We start from the raw sequence: 21,288 nt of genomic DNA on the forward strand, positions 1-21,288 counted from the left end.
GCGGCGGGCCGGGGGTGGGGGGGGGGGCCGGGGGCGGGAGCATGCGTGCTGCTGGCCTCTATTGTCTCCGGCGCGGCGCCCGGCACCCAGGCGGCGGCCGGCAGCCAGCCCGTGCCCAGCGCAGCGGAGCCGCGCCGCCCCCGCCGCCCCATGGGCCGCAGCTGATCGCCGCCCGCGCCCCGGGCTCCAGCGAGGCGGGCGGAGCCCCCGGCCGGCGCCCGCCCCCTCGCCCCTCTCCGTCCCGGTATCCTCCTTCCCTCCGTCCTCTCCCCGTCCATCCTGGTCCTTGCCCCGCTCCATCCCGTCCCCCCATCCCCTGCTCCAACCCGTTCTTCCCCTCCCCTCTACCCGATCCCCACCTTCATCCCGGTCCGTTCCCCTCTAATCCCATTCCCCTTCCTTCTCCTTCCTTGATCCCCCGCCTCCATCCTCTCTTCCCCCACCTCCATCCCAGTCCCCTCTCCTTCCATCCTCTCCCCCATCTCTATCCCGTTCTCCCCCTGCTTCATCCCAGTCGCCTTTCCTTCCTTGATCGCTCTCCTCCATCCTCTTCCCCTCCCTCCATCCCGTTCTCCCTCACCTCGATCCCAGTCCTCTCCTTCCTCGATCCCCTTCCTCCATCCTCTCTCCCTCCTTCATCCCATTCCCCTCTCCTTCTTTGATCCTCCATCTCCATCCCTGTCCCCTCTCCTTCCTCGATCCCCGTCCTCCATCGTCTCCCCCTTCTCCATCCTCTTCCTCTCTCTCCCTCGTCTCCACCCCGCCCTCCCCCTTCATCCCAGTCCCCTCTCTTTCCTCGATCCCCTTCCCCCATCGTTTCCCTCTCTGCATCCTCTTCCTCTCTCTCCCCCGTCTCCATCCCGTTCTCCCCCGCCTTCATCCCAGTCCCCTCTTCATCCTCTTACCCCCCCATCCCGGTCCCCTCCCCCTCTCTCTCCCCGCCGCTCCGTTCCCGGTGCCCGGTTGGCAGCCCGGGGCGGGGATGGCCTCGCTGCCGTAGCCCCCCCCGCGCCCCCCCGCTTCCTTCCGCCGCCTCCCCCGCTCCCCGCGGCGCCGGGGGGGCTGCGGCTCGGCTCCCTCCGGCGGCGCCCGCATGGGGGGCAAGCAGAGCACGGCGGCCCGGGCGAGGGGCCCCTTCCCGGGGGTGTCGACGGATGACAGCGCTGTGCCGCCGCCGGGAGGAGGAGGCGGAGGCGGCGGCGGTGGCGGCGGCGGGGGGCCGCCCCCCTTCGGCCATTACCGGGCGGGCGGCGGGGCCATGGGGCTGCGCAGCCGCTCGGTCAGCTCGGTGGCCGGGATGGGCATGGACCCCTCGGCCGCCCCGTTCGGGCTCTACGCGGCCAGGGCGGCGGGGGAGGCCGAGAGAGCCCCGGGCGGCGGCGGGGGCCAGGGCTCCGACTCCACGTACGCCCATGGCAACGGTTACCAGGAGACGGGAGGCGGTCACCATAGAGACGGGATGCTGTACCTGGGCGCCAGGGCCTCGCTGGCCGATGCGCTGCCCCTGCACATCGCACCGCGCTGGTTCAGCTCGCACAGCGGTGAGTGGCGGCTCCCGGGGGCATTCCCGGGGATACAGGGCTTCCTGGGAGCCGGGGCAGCCGCGGGCGCTGGGAATGAGGGGATGCACCCTACTTGGTCGTGTGGGTGCTAGGAACGAGGGGATGCATCCCATTTGGCCATGGGCACTGGCAAGGAAGAGATACACCCTATTCAGCTGTGGGCATGCACTCCACTTGGCAGTGGGAAGGGGGGATGAACCCCACTTGGCCATGCACACTGGGAAGGGGGGATGCACCCCACTTGGCCATGGGCACTGGCAAGGAGGGGATGCACCCCACTTGGCCCTGAACACTGGGAAGGGGGGATGCACCCCATTTGGCCATGGGTATGCAGCTCTCTCAGCCATGGGCACTGGGAGCTGGGGATGCATCCCACTTGGCCCGTGGCACTGGGAAGGAAGGGACGCACCCCACTTGGCTGTGGGCACCATTCACCTGGGAAGGGGGATGTGCACCCCGCTCAGCTGTGGGCATGCACCCAATTGGCCCTGGGCGTTGGGAAGGGGAGAATGCACCCCGCTTGGCCATGGGCACAGTTCAACTGGAAGGGCGGGATGCACCCCCTTGTCTGGCTGTTTGAGCCCTAGTGAGCCCAGCCTGAGGGAAGGACCCCCATCCCCTCCCTGGTGTGGGTGAGCGAGCACCCGGACCAACCTGTGTCAAGGTCGAGGGAGGAGGCTTTCTAGAAGGGACACGTTTTGGCACTGGGATGTGAAGCAGTGCCTGTGGCACCTCCCAGCCCCTTGACTTGGGGGAACGTGCTCTGAGGGTGCTGTAGTTCAAGGTGTTTTGAAGGCTGGGCTGGGCTTCTCGTGTCTCTTCTGAAGGTGTTTGGGGCATGAGGGATGCTGTAGCTCCAGCCCTTGGGTGTGAAGACTAGGCTGAGCTCCTTGTTTCTCTTCTGAAGGTGTTTGGGGTGCACTGGTCAGGTATAGTGGTTCCCATGCCTTAGAAACTGGGAAAGGGGCAGAGGAAGCCTTTGAAAGTGAGGTGTGGGGATTTTTTTCCATTGTTTTGTCTGATAAAGGGCCAGGGAGAGGCCAAAGTGGGTTTTCTCATTCAAGCCAGCTGGCACCGTTGCAGAGCCAGGGAGGAAGCAGGAGAGGAACTGCCTGCTTCTTTAACAGGGCTGGGGCATTCTTGCAGGAAAGATGCCAGGCTAAGGGCTTGCCCCCATTATCACCCTTCTGGCTGGACCCTTCTGGTGTCCTGGTGTCTGGAGAGGAGCTCCGGCTGCAGGCAGGGCTGTGTCACTGACCTAGTTTTGGCTGGGTATGGGGAGCGAAGTGGGAGGTCCTCCCTTCCCTTCCTGACTGGAGGGGAAGTCGTTTCAGGGATGTCTCCTTGTGTTTCCTGGAATAGTCTGGGACTTCTCTCCCACCCGGCCCTTTTGCAAATGCTGACATGGTCTGGGAATTTTGTAATAAGCCTTGGGACAATTGTCATTTTCAGGAAGGCTTGAAACTGAACCAGGGGACAAGAACAAAGTGTAAAACAAGGCTTGTGGGGACCATTTTCCTGCTTCCATCTTGAGATTTTTTTTCCCCTTTACCAAGTCTTCAGGGGGCTGTTCATCTTGGTTTGGTTGAAACTGTGTGTCTCGCATTGCACCCTCAGTGACAGAACTCTCAGGGTCCTGTTCCTATTGATCTAGATAAGCCGGGCACTTGCAGTCCTCCCTGGAGGGAGGGAGCTGGCTAGCATGTGGTGCCGGAGTCGGGACTGAGCACTTCTGCAAACTTTCCTGCTCTGTGACCTTGTGCAGGCTGTGCCGCCGCTCTGTTTTTTAAACACAGAAAGAAACTATGGTGCAGCATCCTTCCAGGTATTGCACAAGCCTCTGTGTGAATGAGTGCCATGGAGCCTTCTGCTGAGGCTGGCACTGGAGCCAGGAGCTGGTCTGTACGTAGAGGTGGTCGATCAGAGAGTATCGATCACCTTAAATGAGAGTTCTTAAACTGCAATGCTGAGAGCAAAAACCTGCTCATAAAAATAAACCGGCTGCAAAATGGAGTGAGCTTTTTCCGACCACTTGCCAAGTTAGTGCTATGCTGCTAAGTTAAAGCTGGTGCCCTTGGAAGATGGCACCGCAAGCTGTGGGAAGCGTGGCAAGAACTGGGTTTCTCTGATGCCTCTTTTGGGGCCCTCTGAGAGCGTTTGAGCTGTGCCAAAGCACGCATGGGCAGCAGCGAGAGCCATTCAGTCCGTGCTGAAGCGTCTCCCAGAGGTGGTTCTTCCTCGTTGCTAATTAATAGCAAAAGGAGTGGAGGATGCTTAAAAGCTGTTCTGAAAACTCGTTAAACTTTTGCGTTCTTCCTCTTAGTGTAAGAGGATCTGGAGAGTGAGGGGAAGGGGAAATAAGCCACCTTAGGATTGCTGGAATATCTGCCACTTTTCTGTTGTAGCAGGGTGGTCAGGAGCCACCTGCTTTTTCCCCCCTGCTTCCCCATCGACCCGCTCCTCTGGAGGCGCTGAGCCGCTCCATTAGCCACCGGAAAGTGCTGAAGCAGCAGTGCTCCGGTAAATGGAGAGGAGCTTTGACATTGCTGCGCGTGACTGTCCCTGCTCCCTTTGAAGGATGACTTGAGGGTGGGGATGAGGGCACTCACCGACACACTTAACCCACTCAGGAGGATGAGTGCCTCCAGGGATCTGCTCGAGGTGCTGTTCTGCTCTGAGGAGAGGAGACCTCCAAGCTCTGTGGCTGACAGGTCTGGAGAATGGATCCTTGCCCTGCCTGCCCCTTTCCTCCTGCCTCCTGGGGCCTGGATGGTTCCAGTCTTGGCAAGCTTGGAAGGCTGGCTCTTCCAGGAGTACTTGGGTTTGGAGGAAGAGCTGAGCGCCTTGGAGTGCAACCTAGGCTTGGCGGGGACCTCACTGGGACAGTGAGGAGCCCTGGCTTAACGCTGGTGATAAGGTGCTGTTGTTGCAGCAAAGTGTCCGTGATAACAGGAATGTGCAGATAGGCTCTGCGCCTCACCACTCCCTTTGTCTGTGATGATGATTTTGTGTGCCTCTCCGGCTGCTTCATGGCTCACCTGACTCGTCCTAGACCTAGAGGAGTGAGCTGGAGTGGACTGAGCTCTCCTCCCTCCCTGCTGTAGCTCCTTCCCCTCTCTGCAGTCAAAGGCTCGCAGAAGAGCCGGGTGTGCTCAGGAGGGAGAGAGGAGGGCTGCGCTGGAAGCCTGTGTGGAGGGAGGTTGCGAAAGAGGAATTTCTTCACCATGAGAATGGTGAGGCACTGGAATGGGTTGCCCAGGGAAGTTGTGGCTGCCCCATCCCTGGATGTGTTCAACGCCAGTCTGGATGGGACTTTGGGCAGCCCGATCCAGTGGGAGGCGCCCTCCCCATGGCAGGGGGATTGGAATTAGATGATCTTTAAGGTCCCTTCCAACCCAAACTATTCTATGACGTGGTCCCTAGGGCCAGAATATCTTAGAATCACAGAATGGGTTGGGTTGGAAGGGGCCTTAAAAGCTCATCTGATTCCAACCTTGCTGCCATGGGCGGGAACACCTCCCGCTGGATCAGGCTGCTTAAAGCCTCATCTAGGGTGCTGTGAGATGTGATGCTTGGTGAGAAGAGCCTGCTGCTGAACGCTCATGGCTTTGCCATGGCTGCTGGGGCACAGGGACAGCAGGAACAGTTGTGTCCTGATGGCCTCTGGTCCTCCCAGGCCAGGGGAGGAGAGCTGTGCTCTTGGGAATAGCAAAGCCTAAACACATCTTTCAAACAACGTGGGAGAGGGAACTCTCACCTTTGTGGTGGGGCTTGTCTCTGTCTCCGAGCAGACAGCACCTCCGTGGGTCAGTGGATCCTGTTTCCTGATGGAGATTTTCCCGGATGTATGTACCATCCACACAAACGACGTAACTCCTCCAGCTCCCCTTGAAACTGCTCTGGGATTTCCCTGTCTGCCCAGGGTTTCTGAGATCTGCTTCCTGGCCTGCGCTGGTGGAAAATGACACAACATCTTTCGCAACTCTGGAGTCTGCCTGTAGTACTCAACTCTGTCTGTGTAGCTTTGTGACTACTAGGACTTCTCAGGAAAGCCATGACTAGTAGGAAGAAGGGAGAAAAAGGAGACGTGTGGTTTAACGCCACGTCTCCAGCTTTGTGTGGTTCTCTTAGTATTGCTCGTGTTATTCATCTTCATCAGAGGATCTCGGGGAGTTTGCAGAGTCTGTAAGTAGCTTAAAGTTTATCTGGAAATCCCCCTCATCACCCAAAGCCTTTGAGTGTTTGAAGCTCTAATAAATCCATATCTCCCTGTCTGCCGGCTAGCCCAAGGAAATGCCTAGCTCATCTTCCTGTGCAGAGCCATCGGGAATGTCACAGCCTTTCCATGCACTGACCAAACAAGCAGCTTGTGCTGGATGCTGGCAGCAGCAAGGTTGGCAGGTCTGCTTTGCCAGGTGAGCTGCTGTGTTCTCAGCAGTGCCTTGCCCAGAGCAGTAGGACCCAGCCTAGAGGAGATGGATGGGTGTCAGGCACTGAGACAGTAGCCAGGGTGCTGGGCTGAGTCCTTCTCCAGGCAGAGTTAGAGGGTGAAACAAGCTGGAAGTGCTGTTTGATCTGGTTCTGGAGTACGGGATGTGAAATAGGGATTGCTTGTTGGAGGGTGAGCTGAAGGTGTGTGTGAACACCTCTGTTGGGCAGTCCGCTCTCTCTCCCCCAAGAGTTCCCTTGCTGTGCTCCAGCAGCTTAAAACCTTGAGCCTTTTCTTGCTGGTGCTCGGCAATCCTTGCTCCTGAGCTAGTGCTGCCATTGCAATCTGTACACCAAAACCAGAAGGCTTAATTCTAACTGGCTGCTGGAGGGAGTCTGCTTTCTGCCCAGACTTTCCTGCCACTAACTTTTCAACCTGCAGACATCATCCGTGCTTCCCTCCCACCTCTGCAGGGGCTAGGACAGGGGAAGGACACCCCAGGGCCTGCAGGAACTTGCCATTGTGAATCTGGGTTTGCCAGTCAAAATTTCCACAGGAGACTCTCCTCAAACCATCTTTTAGTGGGTTTGGTGCTGGTGGGTGCCTGGCATCTGGATCAGGCACCCGTACCATTGCCAGCACTGTGGATTGCTTGGGAAGCCACACAGGAATGGTCCTGATGACTCCCCAGGCTCGTGATATTCATCTTTAGGACTCGCTGGGTCTGGAGGGGTTGCTCTTCCACTTCTTCCTTCTCCAAGACGGTTGCAGGACAGCGTACACCCAGGGCTGGGGAAGAGGCAGCAGCTACCCTGGAAGGACGAAGCACTCCCGAAGATGAGAGCTTCAAAGGCAGCTTTAATGCATATCAGTCCGCCACCTGGAGATGGAGTTAAAGTGTGTCAACGTTGGCGTTGTGCGTGAGAAGCCAGCAGTGGTGGCAGTTATCTTCAGTCTCCGCAACAAGAGCTAGCACAGGCTGTCACTGCGCTGCCTTACCACACTGGTGCCCTTCGAAATCTCTTGGCTGCCTTGCCTGGGAGTGAGGCACTAATTGCTGTCTGTGCTGGCTGGCTTGGCTGGGCTTGCTCCTCTCTAAACCTGGGTGTAAATCAGTGCAGGGGAGCTGGGTGCCCTCTTCCCCCCTCTGCACCCGTATGCTCCAGAGGTGCTGAGAATGATGCTCTCCTGCTCCCCGGGCTGACCCACTTCCCAGCCGGGACTGTCTTCCCAGCCCGTAAGTTTATCCCATGCTGGTTTGTTTTACTGAGATGTTTGTTCTGGTGACTGGAATAACCGTGAAGCTTCTCTTATTTATTAATGTGCTGTTAGGGCTCCTCTCCCCCCGCCTCCCCTCCCTCTCCCTCTCTCGCTCTCTCGTTCGCTGGCCGGAGGATCAATCAGATGCAGACCTCTTTGGTGGAGGAGCAGTACCAGGGCTGGCGCCCGGCCAAGGGAGCCGCGGAGCGTCATGGGAAAATGTTGCTAAATGCCGAAAATTAATTTCAAGAGAAATGCAGGGAGGGAGAAAAACCCACTTTGGGGGCGGGGGGGGGAGAAATAAAAAAAAGCCAAGCTTTTTTTCCCTCCGATGCAATCTCACGTGTGACAAATCAGACAGACAGCAAATAGCTCTTTGTCTGAATGAATTTCCTCTGCAGGAACTGGCCCTGTGGCACCCCGGCCGGGCGGTGGGCAGCCACGAGGCGCATCTTGCCACCTCTGCTGCTACGCTGAAACCCCAGATGTGCCGAATACTTGGGTTTGAGTAAATATGACCTAGTTTTCTCCTGGTTCCCTTAAAAAAATGAAATCATAAGGGCTTGTGAGTGATTTGCACAAGTGGCTGAGTGATGCTGTAAAGCAGCAGGCCCCAATGCAGTGTTTTACCCAGCTGTGCACTGGGGTATAACAAGTCTTTTTCTGTGGAGGTGGGCTCATTTTTTCATTTCAGACAGAGCAGGAGTGGTTCAAGTTGGGTCTTGGATATCTTGCTCATGCCGGTCCCACTGGGCAGTTTTCAAATGCAGGCGAACCCGCTGGGGGCTTGGGTCTCCCCCCAGAGATGCTCCTGCCGTCGCTTGCAGGGGACCGAATGCTGCTGCTCTGTGTTTGCTGGTGGGAGGCCCTCAGGAGGTGCAGCTGCAGGAAGCTCTGCTGGCGTGGGGCTTCTTCTCGTGCCAGTGCACAGCATTTCCCATGGGCAGAGCCTGGCTGCTGGCGGGTTTCCTGCCCTGCTGGACTGCAGGCAGAGGAGGGGAGCGCCTGTGGTGGGGGACAGGGGCTGCTTTTCTCTTCGTGTGGTTTAGCTTTCCAGCCTGCTATGGGTCCCACACAGCTCAGGGTTTGAGGAGGGTGCGCGGTGAGTGCTGAGGAGCTGGCAGGCAGGTCCTTTGTGCTGCTGCTGGCGTGGGGCTCAGTCCCTGGGTGCTCCCTGCTGCCATCCCTGTGCCTGCATGCTGCCAGGTTTGTGTTGCATGTTTCTGGCTGAGCTTGAGCAGAAGCATCACTGGGCGCTGGCATTCTCCTTCCCCATGTCCCAGTGGTGGGTCCCTGGGCAGCTGGAGGGGTTCGATACAGGGTTTGCTGGCAGGGATGATGCTCCACTGTTGGACAGGCTGCAGTGCACCTCTGAAGTGGAGCCGACTCTTCTCTCCCTTCCTTCCCCACAGACCTGAGCTGTGGTGGCCGCTGTCAGCTGCTGGGCAGACCCTGGAACAGCTGTGGCATTGTGCTGCTCCGGAGGATGTGGGACTAGTTAGCTTGGGATATTCCTGGCTCTCTGCACTCTCGTGCACACTCGTGCAGCTGTGAGCCTCCCAGCAGCAGCACGGAAACAAGACCACGCACCTTGTGCAACGGTCTTGTGGCTCTTTGTAGAGGAGCAGAGAGATGCAGTGGCAATATTTACCCTTTTGCCGGTTTTAACAACACTAGCAGACATTTTCCAGGACTGTCTATTCCCAGTGAGCACCCTTGGTACATTGAGGCTGTCAGGTCATGGCTATGGTTCCTGAGAGACCATCACCCACCGGGCATGCAAATGGGGCTGGGATGCATTGCAGTTCAACGCTGGGATGTCTCCTTTTTCCTTGGCTCAATAGACCGTTACTGAATGGACAGAAAAGCTTCTAACTGGTGGTGTTTCTGATTTACTTTTCAAATATTTTGCTCCCATCACCATCCCAGTCAGGCAGAGCAGGGACAAGAAACACAAGGGCACAGATGAAGAATTGAGCTGAAAGCCACTCAGAGCTGTTTCCTGGCCCTAGCAGGCAGGACGGCCTGACAATAGTGGGTATTTTTAGAGGCCAGCTGCCTGCAACGCAAGAGAAGGAAAGCAGCAGTCAGGCAGGAGAACAGAGTGATGTTTCCCCTGTCCCACATCCCTGCCCAGCATTTTATTTCCTCCCAGGACAGGGCTGCTGGCCTTAAGGAGTTTCCGCATCCTCTGTGCCTCTTTGCCTGTTGCCGCCTTGAAAAGCAGCTGGCTTCATTCTCCCCTCGGCTTTCACCGTGGCGGTGTGTTTCTCCGATCACAGCTCAGCAGCTCGAGGGTGGTGTCAGGGGCTCGCCTCTCCACATCCCAGACAGCTTGGTTTGGTGGGCGTTTGGGGGATTGTTTTTTTCGGAGAAGGCTTTGTCGCCAGTGAGGGAAAACCTGCAGTTTCTCCTGATGCCAGGGTAATTGCAGTAATTCGTTTGGGAGCTCTCCCTGCAAGGCGATGGAGCGGTGTTTCATCAGAAGTGCTGCAGGGAAATTAGATCCACTTTTCAATCCATACGTCCGAGGCCTGTACATCTGCAGCGATGGAAAATGCAGGGGGGAGTTTGCCACTAGCCAGATGGTTTAAATTGCCATCTGTGGGGAGGTCGAGTCCATATGGGTTGGGGTCAGTTTTGGGGCCAGCCGTCTGTTAAGCTGGCGCTGAGCAGGATGGGATGAAGCTGAGCATCCTGTCTGAGCCACCTCGGCGTTTTGTGTTGTCCCCACCTGGCTCTTGCTGCTTTTGTTCACCTGCTTATTTATTGCAACGTTGATTTCATAGCCCTTGAAGTCTGCTATATTTGCTTCAATCTTACCCTTGTGAGAGTGGATGTAGATTCCTTTGATTTCTTTTTGTTCCCTGTGGACAGGTACAAAGCAGACAGTGCCCTGTGGCCAGGGAGGACTCTCCTTCCCAAGGTCCTGCCCAGCTCTGGAAGAGGGTGTACACTGGGCTCCTCTGGGTGCTACCTTGTTCTTTTTTTCCTTTCTCCTGGCAAAGAGAGAGTTTGAAATCCCATAGCTGGGGTTTTTGTCATCTGCAGCCCCACTGTCTCCCTCCCGCTCCCAGGGGCTGCTGGCTGTGAGACAGCTCGGCCCTTCCCAAGTTCAAGGGTGGCACATCTTGAAGTGAAGGGGAGGCAGGAGCAGAGATGGTGGGACAGCCAGGCAGGGTTGTTCCTACCTGTGTGCAGCTGCTCCTGCCTCTGCTAGCAGCATCTGGTGTGGGCAGACCCCGCCCCACGCTAAGGGATTTGTTCCAATGAGGTGTCATGCTTTGTGTTTCTGAGGTTCAGCTCCTGGAGCTGCAGAAGACTGGCTCTGTCTCTTGGCCACCACTATGCTGTGAAGGCATCTGGGAAGCGTGTGGGGTAGGGCTGCTCTGGAGTGAGGGCAAGTTATGCAGCGTGGCCCCATCCCCAGCATGGGGATATCTCCCAAACCCCAGCCTCTGGCCGGAGAAAGGGTGCTTGTGCTGCCTGGCTGGGCAGTTCAGTGTTGTAGAGCATCCCTCCCCTCCCACACTGTGCACAGCAGAGGCCTGCACCCCACTTTTCCTCTTCCTGCTGTCCTGGTAGCGTGGGGCATTTCCTGGGTATCCCTCAGCACCTGCAGACCCTGCTGGGGAGCAGGGAGATGCTCTCCGCTGTGCATCCATGCTAGGGACAGGTGAGGTTAGGGCTTGCTCTGCAGTGTGCTCTTCCCTAGGATTTTATCCAATGGTGTCTTTATTCCTGCAGAAACAATGAGCGTTGACTGGCCGTGTTTCCCAGCCATGCACTGCATGTGGGAGCAGTTTTCTGTGTCCCTTCTGCACTCTGTTTGTCTCAAGCTACATCCAAATTGCCCTTTCTCTATCCTGAAAAGCAGCGCTCTGCCCTTCACACACACCCTGGGGTGCTCATACCTTCAGAAACTCCTGCCAGTGGGTTGTCCTGCGGCCCAGACACAGAGTGCCATGTATGATCTTCCACCACTCTGTTCCTGCAGTGCTACCATGGGATGCCCGGGGAGGAGGTGTCCCAGGAGCCAGCTGAGATCACTTCCCGGCAGGAGGGAGTACGTGGATGAGGTCAGTGCTGGGCTCTGCTCCCTCTGCCAGTGTAACGAAGCTGAGGCATGTCATCATGTGTCTCTGGAGTGTCCCTTCATCCTCCCAGTGAGATCAGCTGAGGCACAGCAGCATCAAGGCATGAGTTTTCAACTTCAGAAAAACCCGGGAGTCAGGAGGGAGGTAGCCAGGGAGCTGCCACTTCATCCCACCAGCTCAGAGCCGGTTGCGTTTGGGAGTGGTTCACGTCAGGCTTTTGCACTTAAGCCTTTCCAAAAGCGGGAGTTCCTCTGGCAGCTTGGCAGCAGCTGGAGCCTGGTGGTGGGGCCTCTGTGGGTGCCTCCCCAGCAGATGGGTTAGTCACAAGTGACTCACCTCGCTGGTCCCCGCGTGACGTTTCCTCACTACTCCCTCCTAGCCCCTGACAAACGGAAGCATCCAACACTCTCCCTTTTGGCTTTAATGTCCCAGTCACTACATCCCACTGTGCTGCCGGAGGATCCCCTGCACTCCTTTGTTTTGGCACCTCCCAACTGCCTTGTCGGCTCCCTGCACCTTGTGAATGATTGCTGCCTGCAGCAGGACTTGTGCCTGGCCTTCCTCCTTTGCAATAGGAACATTTGGGAGGAAAAAAAATAGGCACACTGGCAAACCCTTTGGAAACTCCCAGGTATGCCTGCAGCATCTCTCTCCTCTCTTGTCAGTGAATTTGAAACGCTGAGCACCCCTTGAGAGGTGGGGAGACAGCTCTGGGCACCCCTGCAGCTCTCCTTTGCAATGAGGTGGCCCCAGACTGGCAGCAGGAGCCTTGAATGAGCTCGTAACTCAGTAAATTCAAGCGCTGCAGCCCAAGGCAGGAGTCTAAGGTGTTAATGCCTTTGCTGGGCTGTCGCCCAGGACCCTCTGCTTCACTTTGCTGTTCTCTGGAATGCTAAAATTAGCTTTAGGATACACACTCTTCCTTATGAAGCCCATTCCCAGCGGCTGGGGGAGTGTTTCTGCAGTAAACTAGGACTAGCTGGAAGGCAGGGTGACCCCGGGAAGTTGCCTTTCTCAGCCAGGTCTGGGGGAACTGATCCTGCAGCAGAGCCAGGCCTGTAGGAGGGAGATGCTCTTTACCTGTAGTGTAGGTACTTCTGTTCCAAAATTGCAATTGCAGCCATGAAAGGGGCAGAAATCAAACAGCAACAGGCAGGGGGTGCTTGGAGTGCAGAGGCTGTTTGCACATTTTCCCTGAGGATCAAGGAGAGTGGCTCTGGATGTCCTGTGACCACATAGCCAAGGCTTCTTCACCTCTTGCTTCTTGGTGTCTGTGGGCTGTGTTGGAAGTATCTTGTAGGGATTTTGGTGTGTCTTGATGTCCTTGGGCACTCTGGAGCAAATGTCCTTCTGGGGGTCCCTCTCTCATGTATCCTGGCCCTTCCTTACTCTCCGGCTTTCCTCAGCCCTAGTATTGCAATCTGTTCTCCTTCTTCTTGTCCTCCCCCACCGCCCCCATAAGAAACCAGCTGGCTAAAAAAAAACATTCTGCCTCCCGGCTTGCAGCAAGCCAGCCCTGGGCTGCTATGTGTGGTGCCACGCAGCCCTTCCACTTCCAGTCCTGCATCTCTCTGGCCCGAGCAGCTTTCCAGCATCCCACCTAGAGCTCCAATACTTCCTTTCTGCTGAGTCCCCTCTTTTTGGCTTGAGTTGGGTAGGAGCACACAGGGGCATCTCCAGTACCTGATGCCTTGAGCACGAGGGCGGTGCTGGCTGTGGCTGCTTTCAGGGCCCATGGCACGTCCCTGCCACCCTGGCTGGTGTGTGGCCGGCCTGACACCAAACACCTGCAGCACGGGGACTTTTGCCAGGAGCCACTGTGAAGCAGGGACAGCTTTTTTTAGATCTTGTAAAACCTGGCCTTGTGCAGAAGCGGCTCCTTATTGGGTTGTTGCTTCACATTGCAAACATCTATTTTCTCTCAGCTCAGCCAGCTGAACTGACTCAATCGGCAAGGAAACAGTGGGGTGGCATGGGGATGGAGTAGGACCATCCCTCTGCTGAGGCAGCAGCCTGCTCTGTTGGGGATCTCTCCAAGCGCTGCCATCCAGGGATGTCCCATCCTCACCAGGTCCTGCTGTTTGGTCAATATCTGGGGCTGGCATCCTCCTGCCCTGCCTCCAGGAAGGTGGGATGTCCTGTTTCCACCCTGGACCCATCCTTTGTGCTGTCCCCACCTCCCTGCAGCCTTGAATCCGGAGGAAGGACGCCCATCTTTGGAACTGGCAAATGAGGCAGCTTAAGTGCTTTACTCCTTCCTGCCTACGTGTCCCTGCTCGTGTCAACCCTTGTGCTGCACAACAGCCGAGCACCATCGTGATATTTGCCCGGGGCCTTGTGTCCTGCCGGGGCAGCAGGTGACAGGGCTATGTTGGGTTTCGGCTCCTGCATCTGTCTGTGCAGCTGGTGCTGCTTCCTTCTGCAAGAGGAAGGGGGTGCAGGGCTGATCCTGCTGGGTGCCCTGGCCTCCAAGCACTCAGTGCAAGTGCTTTGCTGGCAGAGGGAACGTGGTCCTTGGTGGGACAGGTCCTTGGTGCAGCTGCAAGCAGCCTCCTGGCCCTCGTGCGAGGCAGCATCGCCAGCTGCATTCCTCAGAGCCTGGTAAACATCACTTCTGTGGTGGGTGATACTCTTAGAAGAGGACACCCCTGCAGGGCTTCAGCTACTGGATCCCTGTGATGGTCAAGTGCTGGAGGTGTGCTTTGTGCACCCCGTATACCATGTCCAGTGACCCATCTCTTCCAGCATCCACCTGGTCCTGGTTCAGCTGGTGATGTCAAGGAAGGCATGGGAGGACGTGGGAGTCTCAGAGTTTGCTCAGCAAGGAGGAAGCACCAGAACTCTGCTTCAGCTGCATGCTTGGACCAAATATTCCCTGTATTTATCTTCCGCTCGGCCTCATCCTCACCTGATGTGAAGCAGAGGCTCAGGACATTCTCTGGACACATGGAGATGGGCTGTGCAGCTGAGGTTTCCAGATCTCCTGTGGACATCAAGCAGCCTGGGGCTAACCCGTGAGTTCCCAGATGCTTAGGGTGTCTCACGGGGTGGCCGAGCGGCTGGAGAGAGATCCCTCCTGATATGGTTGTGTTTTGAAGAGTTTGTGGGGCTGCTCCTGCACTCAGGGCTTCTGGTTTATCCCACAGTGGTAGCGGGGTCCTGGACAGCCTGGGATCTCTTCAGTGAATGTTCATCACCATGGGGTGGGTTGCTGGGTTGTACTTGCTTGTTTGTGCCTGGGCTGCTGCTTCCCTCTGTCTTAAGGGCTCGTCATCCCCCACTAGCATCTTCCTCCTGTCACTGGAGGTGTGTTTTGGCCGTCTGCTAGAGATAGAGCCAGGATCTCCTACTGCTCCACGGCGATGCCGTGTCTCCTGGTGGCACCATAGCCTGCAAGCAGTCTGTCTGGGGGCACACCAAGCTAGTGGAGGGTTTGGCGAGTGAATACAGACCTGGCACGTGCCTTTCCCTGCTGTCAGGGATGGGGTTGCAGCTCCTGTGGATGCTGCGTTGCCCATCCTCGAGGGGAGCAGCCACTTCCAGTTGCAGGACGTGGGGTGGTTGACTCTGCTGTAGCGCTCAGTAGCTTCCTAAGCCATGCAGATTGCTGTGGATATCACTTGTAGGCACAAATGATGGAAATTTGCTACCCCAGCTTCAGAAGCAGCTGTGTTTAAGATGGTTACTGCTGAGTTGGAGATGTGTCTTGACCCTTCCACCACCACCAAAGCCTCAGCAGCCTATGATGGTGCTTTTGGCACCATGAGGGTTAACCATGGGGCTTTTTCAGCTTGCACTGGACCTGATGGAGATTTTCAGAGGTTCCCAGCCCTGCTTTGCCCAGCTTTCTAAAATTAAACATGTAACCTTCCTAAAAATACTCAGAGGGCAGTAGCCCCTGGAGAGCACCAGCACTGCTTGCTCCCGATTTCTAGACCAAGCTATTGGAGAGATGAAATCACCCGGCAATGTGTGTCGCACAGCCCTGGAAAGCCCTTGGCTTTCTCAGTCTCCTGCAGGATACAAGAGTCCAGGTCTGGATTTGAACCTGCCTTTCCAGGCCACCTCACTTCCCACTGCACCTTCCTCTTCCTCGCTTGCTCCTGGCAAGAGCTCTTGCCTGCCTGCACATCTCTGCTTGTGGCTTCGGATTTAACATGCCCCAAGTGCCTTGGAAGGAGGAAGGGTCCATGGCCTTTCCCTGGAGCATTTCCCGAGCCTCCCTGCAGGTGTGGGAGGCCCAGGCGAGGAGGAATATCTGGGCCCTTCCTCTCAGTCATTTTTTTAGGCATGTGGGAGGAGGGCGGAAAGGGCTTGAGGAGGAGGAGGGAGGGAGGGAGCTGAATTTTCCATGAGCAGCTGTCAAAATGTAATCTCCTGCGTCGCTTGGGCTGGCAGCTTAGGCAGGATAAATTAACGGGGATTTCGGGGAATGTGGAAAATCCCATGGCCTGGAGAGGCTGGCCCAGCGCTGGGCCCAACCCCAGAGGGATGCTCTGAGCCATCGCGCTCAGCGCCTGCCGCTCTCAGGTTGTCACCTGACCTCGCTGGTTTTCCATCCGCCGCCTTCTCCCAAAGGACACTCAGAGAAGGGGGCAGGAGAGCCCGAGCCCCTTCCTTGCCTCCCCTTTCCCACTGGCAGCTTCCGGGGAGGGGGATGCCGGCAGCTGGTTTTGCAATGCCAAGTATTCGTGCTGACAGCTGGGGTGCAGAGCGGCCCCCCTGCCCCAGGGGCCTTTCCACGCCGGCTCCTGCTCAGACCCAGGAATTTATGCGATTGCATTTTCATCATTTTAGGTCCACCCCCACACACCTTCCATCTTGTGAAATGCAGAGCAAGGAAAGCGTGTGTGCTTCTGCGCTTGGCTCCACGCAGCCGCCAGCGTCTGTGCCTGGAGCACGCCCTGCTCACGCTGGGGCCAGAGCCCGAGCACCTGCGGCTGCGCCATGGCCCCGTGTCCTTGCGTGGTGGCTCTGGGGGTCCCTATCCCCCAGGCAGCTGCCCGGGAGCGTGATGGCTGTTTGTGCTGGCTATTTATAAACGCGCTAAAGCTACTCCAGCTAGCAAAGAGGCCCAGGGGTACGACAACAGCCGCTCACCAGAGCCTGCAAAGGGCCCTGCTCTTCCCCAGCAGCCCGGCACTCACAGCCAGGGCTTTCTCCCTTTGCCCTGGTTGCACGTGTTGTACGATCCCTTTGGGTGCTGCCAGAGCTGGCAGATCTGGGGCAGCTGTTTAAAATAACACATTGGCACAGAAAAAGGGGGGACTGGAGAAAATGAGGTCTTCCCAGGAATGCGCGGGAATGGTCCCTCACCTCTGCAAATCCCTTGCCCTGACACAAAGTTCACAGCCAAAACATCTTTTCAAAGGGAGCCCTTTGCAGCCACCCCATTCCAGAGACTCGCTGCTGGAAACGAGTCTCCGGAGCTTCTCCGGTAGGAACCGGCGTGCACTGTGCTGGCAGATCATCTGCCTTGGAGCAGGATCGGTTCAGGCAGGGACGGGGGCAGGCGGGCTGCCAGGGGAGCCAGGGGACGGGGAAGGTGTCTCGCAAGGGGAGGCGAGTTGGGTCTTGCAGCAGGCAGGCTGGGAGGCTATCTGAGCCTGCTCTATAAATACACTAGGCTGGTAAACACTTGGGAGGAGAAAAAAAAGCAGCTCTTTCAGCTAATGGGCACTGCTGCCACAAGGTATAAATCGGTCAAGAGTAAAATTAGGCTGAAGAGGAGGAGGCAGATTGGTGCTGCTGCCTGCGAGGCTCCAGCTATGGGCACTGTCCTTTTGGCTGGGGCTTGGTGCAAATGGGCTGGACATGCAGTGGAGACCCCGCGGCTCCCTGTGGTGGCACACTGCCGGAGGGACTCTAGGCTCGAGGGCTCCTTGTTTTAGCAGGTCCCTTTAGAGCCAGTCCCTCCCCCAGTCCATGATGTTTGTCCTTGTTGTGTCCTCCTGGGAAATAAGCACCCTCTAGAGGGGCAGAGTTCACATCCCGGGCATAGTCTTTCATCTGAAGAACTGGGAAGTAATCTGTACTTATCACTGTTGCTAATGAGAGAGCACGCAGGTGTCGAGGAGTTATCCTGGCTGTTTGCATGGCAGAGGTCTGAGCTGCCTCCCCTTAAATCCACCTGCACTTTTTCCCTTCCAAGAAGCAAAAAAGTGCCCTCGCCACATCTCTGTGTCAGCAAGCAAGAACCTGATTCATCCTTAGATAATTTGTGTACGTTCCTTTTCTCTTCTTTCCTGAGCAGCTTTTGCATATATATGAAGAAAGCTCTTAAGTGGCACTGCAGTCAAACCTGATCTGCTTTTAGAAGACAGATCCTTAAATTACCCTCTCCCTCTCTGCAGGCAGGGAATTGCTAGATATCCTGGTGCGAGCCCATGGTGGCACGCACATGTTTGGCTGCATTGGCTTGAGCCCCCCTGTACTGGGCACAGTCTTGAGCTGGCTGTGGTGGGAGGGCAGGGAGTCCCGGGCCGGTGACCTGCAGAGCTGGTTGGGGATTTGATCCTGGGGGGTTTGGGGCGTGGAAACCTGGGACTGGGGCAGCTTCACACCATGGTGCTGGGTACGATGCCATGACGGTGTGCATGGGTCAAGCAGGCAGTGGCACTGGTGTGACACCCTGGCACCAGCTGGGCCCCATCCTCACACCCAAGGAAGGATGCAGAGCAGCTCTGGACGTCATGGCCAGCTTCCCCCAGGAGTCCAGGTCACCAGGCAGGTCTGGGTGACAAGGCAGGGCCAAGGTTGAGCTGGGACATCAGCCTGTGGAGCGCACCTACTCCTGGGCCCATCTGCAGACGTTGGGTTGATGAGCACCCACCTTGCTCCTGCAAAAAGCTGGAGAAAACAGCGGTTATGGCTTGTGGATCCAGCTTGGCCATCCTCTGCTGTGTCTCTACAGAAAAACCTCCTTCATTGCATCTTTTGTGACTCAGCCATGTGGGGCTGAGCTACAGCAGCAGGGACGGCACTGTCCTGGAACAGGGACGTGCCAATGCACTTGCCATCTGTGAGTTGCTGCGTGCCCCAGGCTGCTCCTCGCCCTTTAAGGCCCAACAGCAGCTGATGGCCACGTGTGTGCTGCCTTGGCTCACACTCTGTGCCCTCTGTGCGGCAGGCACAGGGACAACCGGCGTGCCAGCTCGGGCGGCTGTCCCCTGTCTGGTGGCCGTCCCCCACGCTGGCGCTGCGGGTGGCTGGCACAGGATGCCCAGCGAGCGCGGCGTGGGGTGTGTGCCACCATGCAGGCGGCAGGTGAGGGGCTGCCTGCTGCCGTGCCCTCGGCGTCTCCCTGGGATGCAGGATGGACTTTTCTCTTCCTCCCCTTGCTAAGACCTCATCTCTCTGCTCTCCCTCCAGGTTTCAAGTGCCCCATTTGCTCCAAATCCGTGGCTTCTGATGAGATGGAAATGCACTTTATCATGTGTCTGAGCAAACCTCGCCTCTCCTACAACGGTAAGGGCTGGCAGCCAAGCTGTGTGGGGGACACGGCATCCTGCCGGCTTGGGGTGGCTCTGGGCAGGCTGAAGAGACACTTTCTGCAGGCTGTGCAGGCAGGCGGCTTGGCTGGGCTTGCCAAGAGGGTTGTGCTCCAGCAGACTGGTGCAGCTCACAGTCCCTGCTCCGCTCCCTCAGCAGGCTCAACCCTGCTGCTTTTGCCTTGGGACCCGTTGTAACACAGTCCCCTCACCGTGGCGCTCACTGCCCTGTGCCGTGCTGGAGAGAGCCTGCCTGGTTACGGCAGGGGATGTGTCCGCCTGGGCAGCCCCTCTGAAGGGTTGTTGCTTTCCTCCCCTCCTTGCTGGCAGTGGGGGTTACTGGGCTGAGCACTGGTCTGCAAGCTCCTGTATCTCCCATCCTGTCTCCTGACCACTCATGGGAGAGTGATGCTCAGCCCTCCTCATGGTGCTTTTTTGGAAGGTGGGTGTAGGGGTGTGTTTGCTGCAGCCACCCCAGCCCCATTTCCCACCCTGTGCCTCCACCCCAGTCTCCTGCCAGCATTTGCCGGCACTGCTGCCCCATCCCAGCTGCATCCACAGCAGTGGCCGTGGGTTCCCCTCCACCCTGGGAAGGGGGACACCATGCTGGACCGTGTCTCACCGCTGCCCTCTCCTCCCATCCCAGATGACGTACTGACCAAGGACGCCGGTGAGTGCGTAATCTGCCTGGAGGAGCTGCTGCAGGGGGACACGATAGCCAGGCTGCCCTGCCTCTGCATTTATCACAAAAGGTACTGCTGTGCGTGAGGGGACGTGGCCAGGTGGGTGGCAGGGGGACACGTGGGGACATCCCCAGGCTCAGCGGTGCGCTGTCATGTGGTGACATGCTCTCCTCTCTCCAGCTGTATAGACTCATGGTTTGAAGTGAACAGATCTTGCCCAGAGCATCCTTCTGATTGACCCGCCGGGCGTGCTTGCTGACTTCTCTCTAAGGTAAGCTGCAGCTGGGCTGCTCCAGTGTCCTTCATCCATGCTGGGTTTAAATCCTGGGCCAGGAGGGGAGGACAGGGTGGGATGGGGTGGCCGTGGCTCCTGCTTCTCACCTGGAATTGTCTCTCTGCTTTTGCAGGGCACCTTGCTATACCTGCTGTACCTCCTCTCCCCGTCCCCCCTGCCCCACCTGGAGTTTCGGGCTGACTTTAAATTCCTCAAGAAGACAAAAATAAAACCCAGAAACTTGAATCCACTTGGGACAACAGCGGATTTTTTTCTTTTATTTTATTATTTTTATTTGTTTTGGTTTTGGGGTTGTTTTTTTTGTTTGTTTGTTTGTTTTTTAATTTAAAAGTTTTAAACAAAAAGAAACATCCAGAAGACAGTGTGAGAAAAGCGGAGCGACCCACTCTCCCCTCCACAGCCGCTGGTCACCAGGAGATCTCTGCCTGCCAGGGAGGCCCCAGGGACAGCCTTGGCCGAAACCCTGCCATGATGTTTGGCTTTTCTCCCCAAAACGAAGGGGAGTGCTGCCGGGGGACAGCCGGCCAAACGGAGCACGTGGCATTTCTCACCGGCAACCCCCCCACCTCCCACCCGGACTTGCCCGGGGGCTCTGCTCGGTTTTTTTGCACTGACTAAATAGGAATTTTCTCCTCTTTCCCATCTCCCTTTTGGAGATCTCCACCCCGTCCCGGCAGTGTGAGACAAGGACTCTGCCCCATGCCAGGAGCGGGGCCATGCTCCCCCCTGCTGAGCCACAGGAGTCCGTCTTTCAAGTGTTTACAACGAGAAAAAAAGAGAAAAAGAGGAAAAAAAGAAAAAAAAAGAGAAAACCGACAAAAAAAAAAAAAAAAAAACAACAAAAAACAAACCACAACTGAAGCTTCGTGTTGACTGGCGTGTTCTTCGATTTGAGCTTCCCTGCCCCAGTGATGTTTACAGACTGGTCACTCTTTAACTCAGCTATAACCACTCAGAGACTGGAGAGCCGCAGCATCCCCGCCGCCCCTCCTGGGCTCCTCTTGCCAAAACTGCCCACCCTCTTTCTTTCCATCGCCTTTGAGTCGAACCTTTCAAGGAGGGCACGGGGTGAGGCCCCCAATGGCCACCCCGGCTGCCCCTGGCCATGGGGGTGGCTTTGCCGGAGGTGCCAAGCTATGCCCTCCCCGCCCATCCCTGTCCCTTCCCGGTGCGGCGGGCGCATTTTCATTGGTGAGACCTCCCCTGCCGGTGGCCGTGCCCCTGCGGGAAACCTTTCTGTATTTATATATTAAAGAAAAAAACAGGGGAAAAAAACTAAGAGTTCAGAGCTTGGGGGGAGCTTCCTTCATTAGTCAAGGTGTTTTGATATGGTATTAAAACAATGTTCAATAAAATATTCACTGTTATTTTATTTCACTGCCTTTCTTGGTGAAACAGGTGATGCCTGCAGGGTGCAAATGCCCGTTCCCCGTGTCCTCCTTGGTATGGGGATGGCCAAGGGAGGGTTCAGC

The 21,288-nt window shown here is 56.9% G+C and overlaps 1 protein-coding gene across 1 annotated transcript; it reads left to right on the plus strand.

The window, feature by feature from the left end:
* The first annotated feature begins 838 nt into the window (after nucleotides 1-838).
* Nucleotides 839-21,105, plus strand: ZNRF1 (zinc and ring finger 1). Its single transcript, XM_054078693.1, has 5 exons — nucleotides 839-1,541; nucleotides 18,720-18,815; nucleotides 19,485-19,590; nucleotides 19,702-19,792; nucleotides 19,929-21,105. Exons 1-4 carry the CDS (start codon nucleotides 1,094-1,096, stop codon nucleotides 19,757-19,759), a joined length of 708 nt encoding a protein of 235 aa, XP_053934668.1. The 5' UTR covers nucleotides 839-1,093; the 3' UTR covers nucleotides 19,760-19,792; nucleotides 19,929-21,105.
* Nucleotides 21,106-21,288: the final 183 nt, after the last annotated feature.

The sequence above is a fragment of the Cuculus canorus genome, chromosome 13, assembly GCF_017976375.1.
Source record: "Cuculus canorus isolate bCucCan1 chromosome 13, bCucCan1.pri, whole genome shotgun sequence".
Classification (NCBI taxonomy): domain Eukaryota; kingdom Metazoa; phylum Chordata; class Aves; order Cuculiformes; family Cuculidae; genus Cuculus; species Cuculus canorus.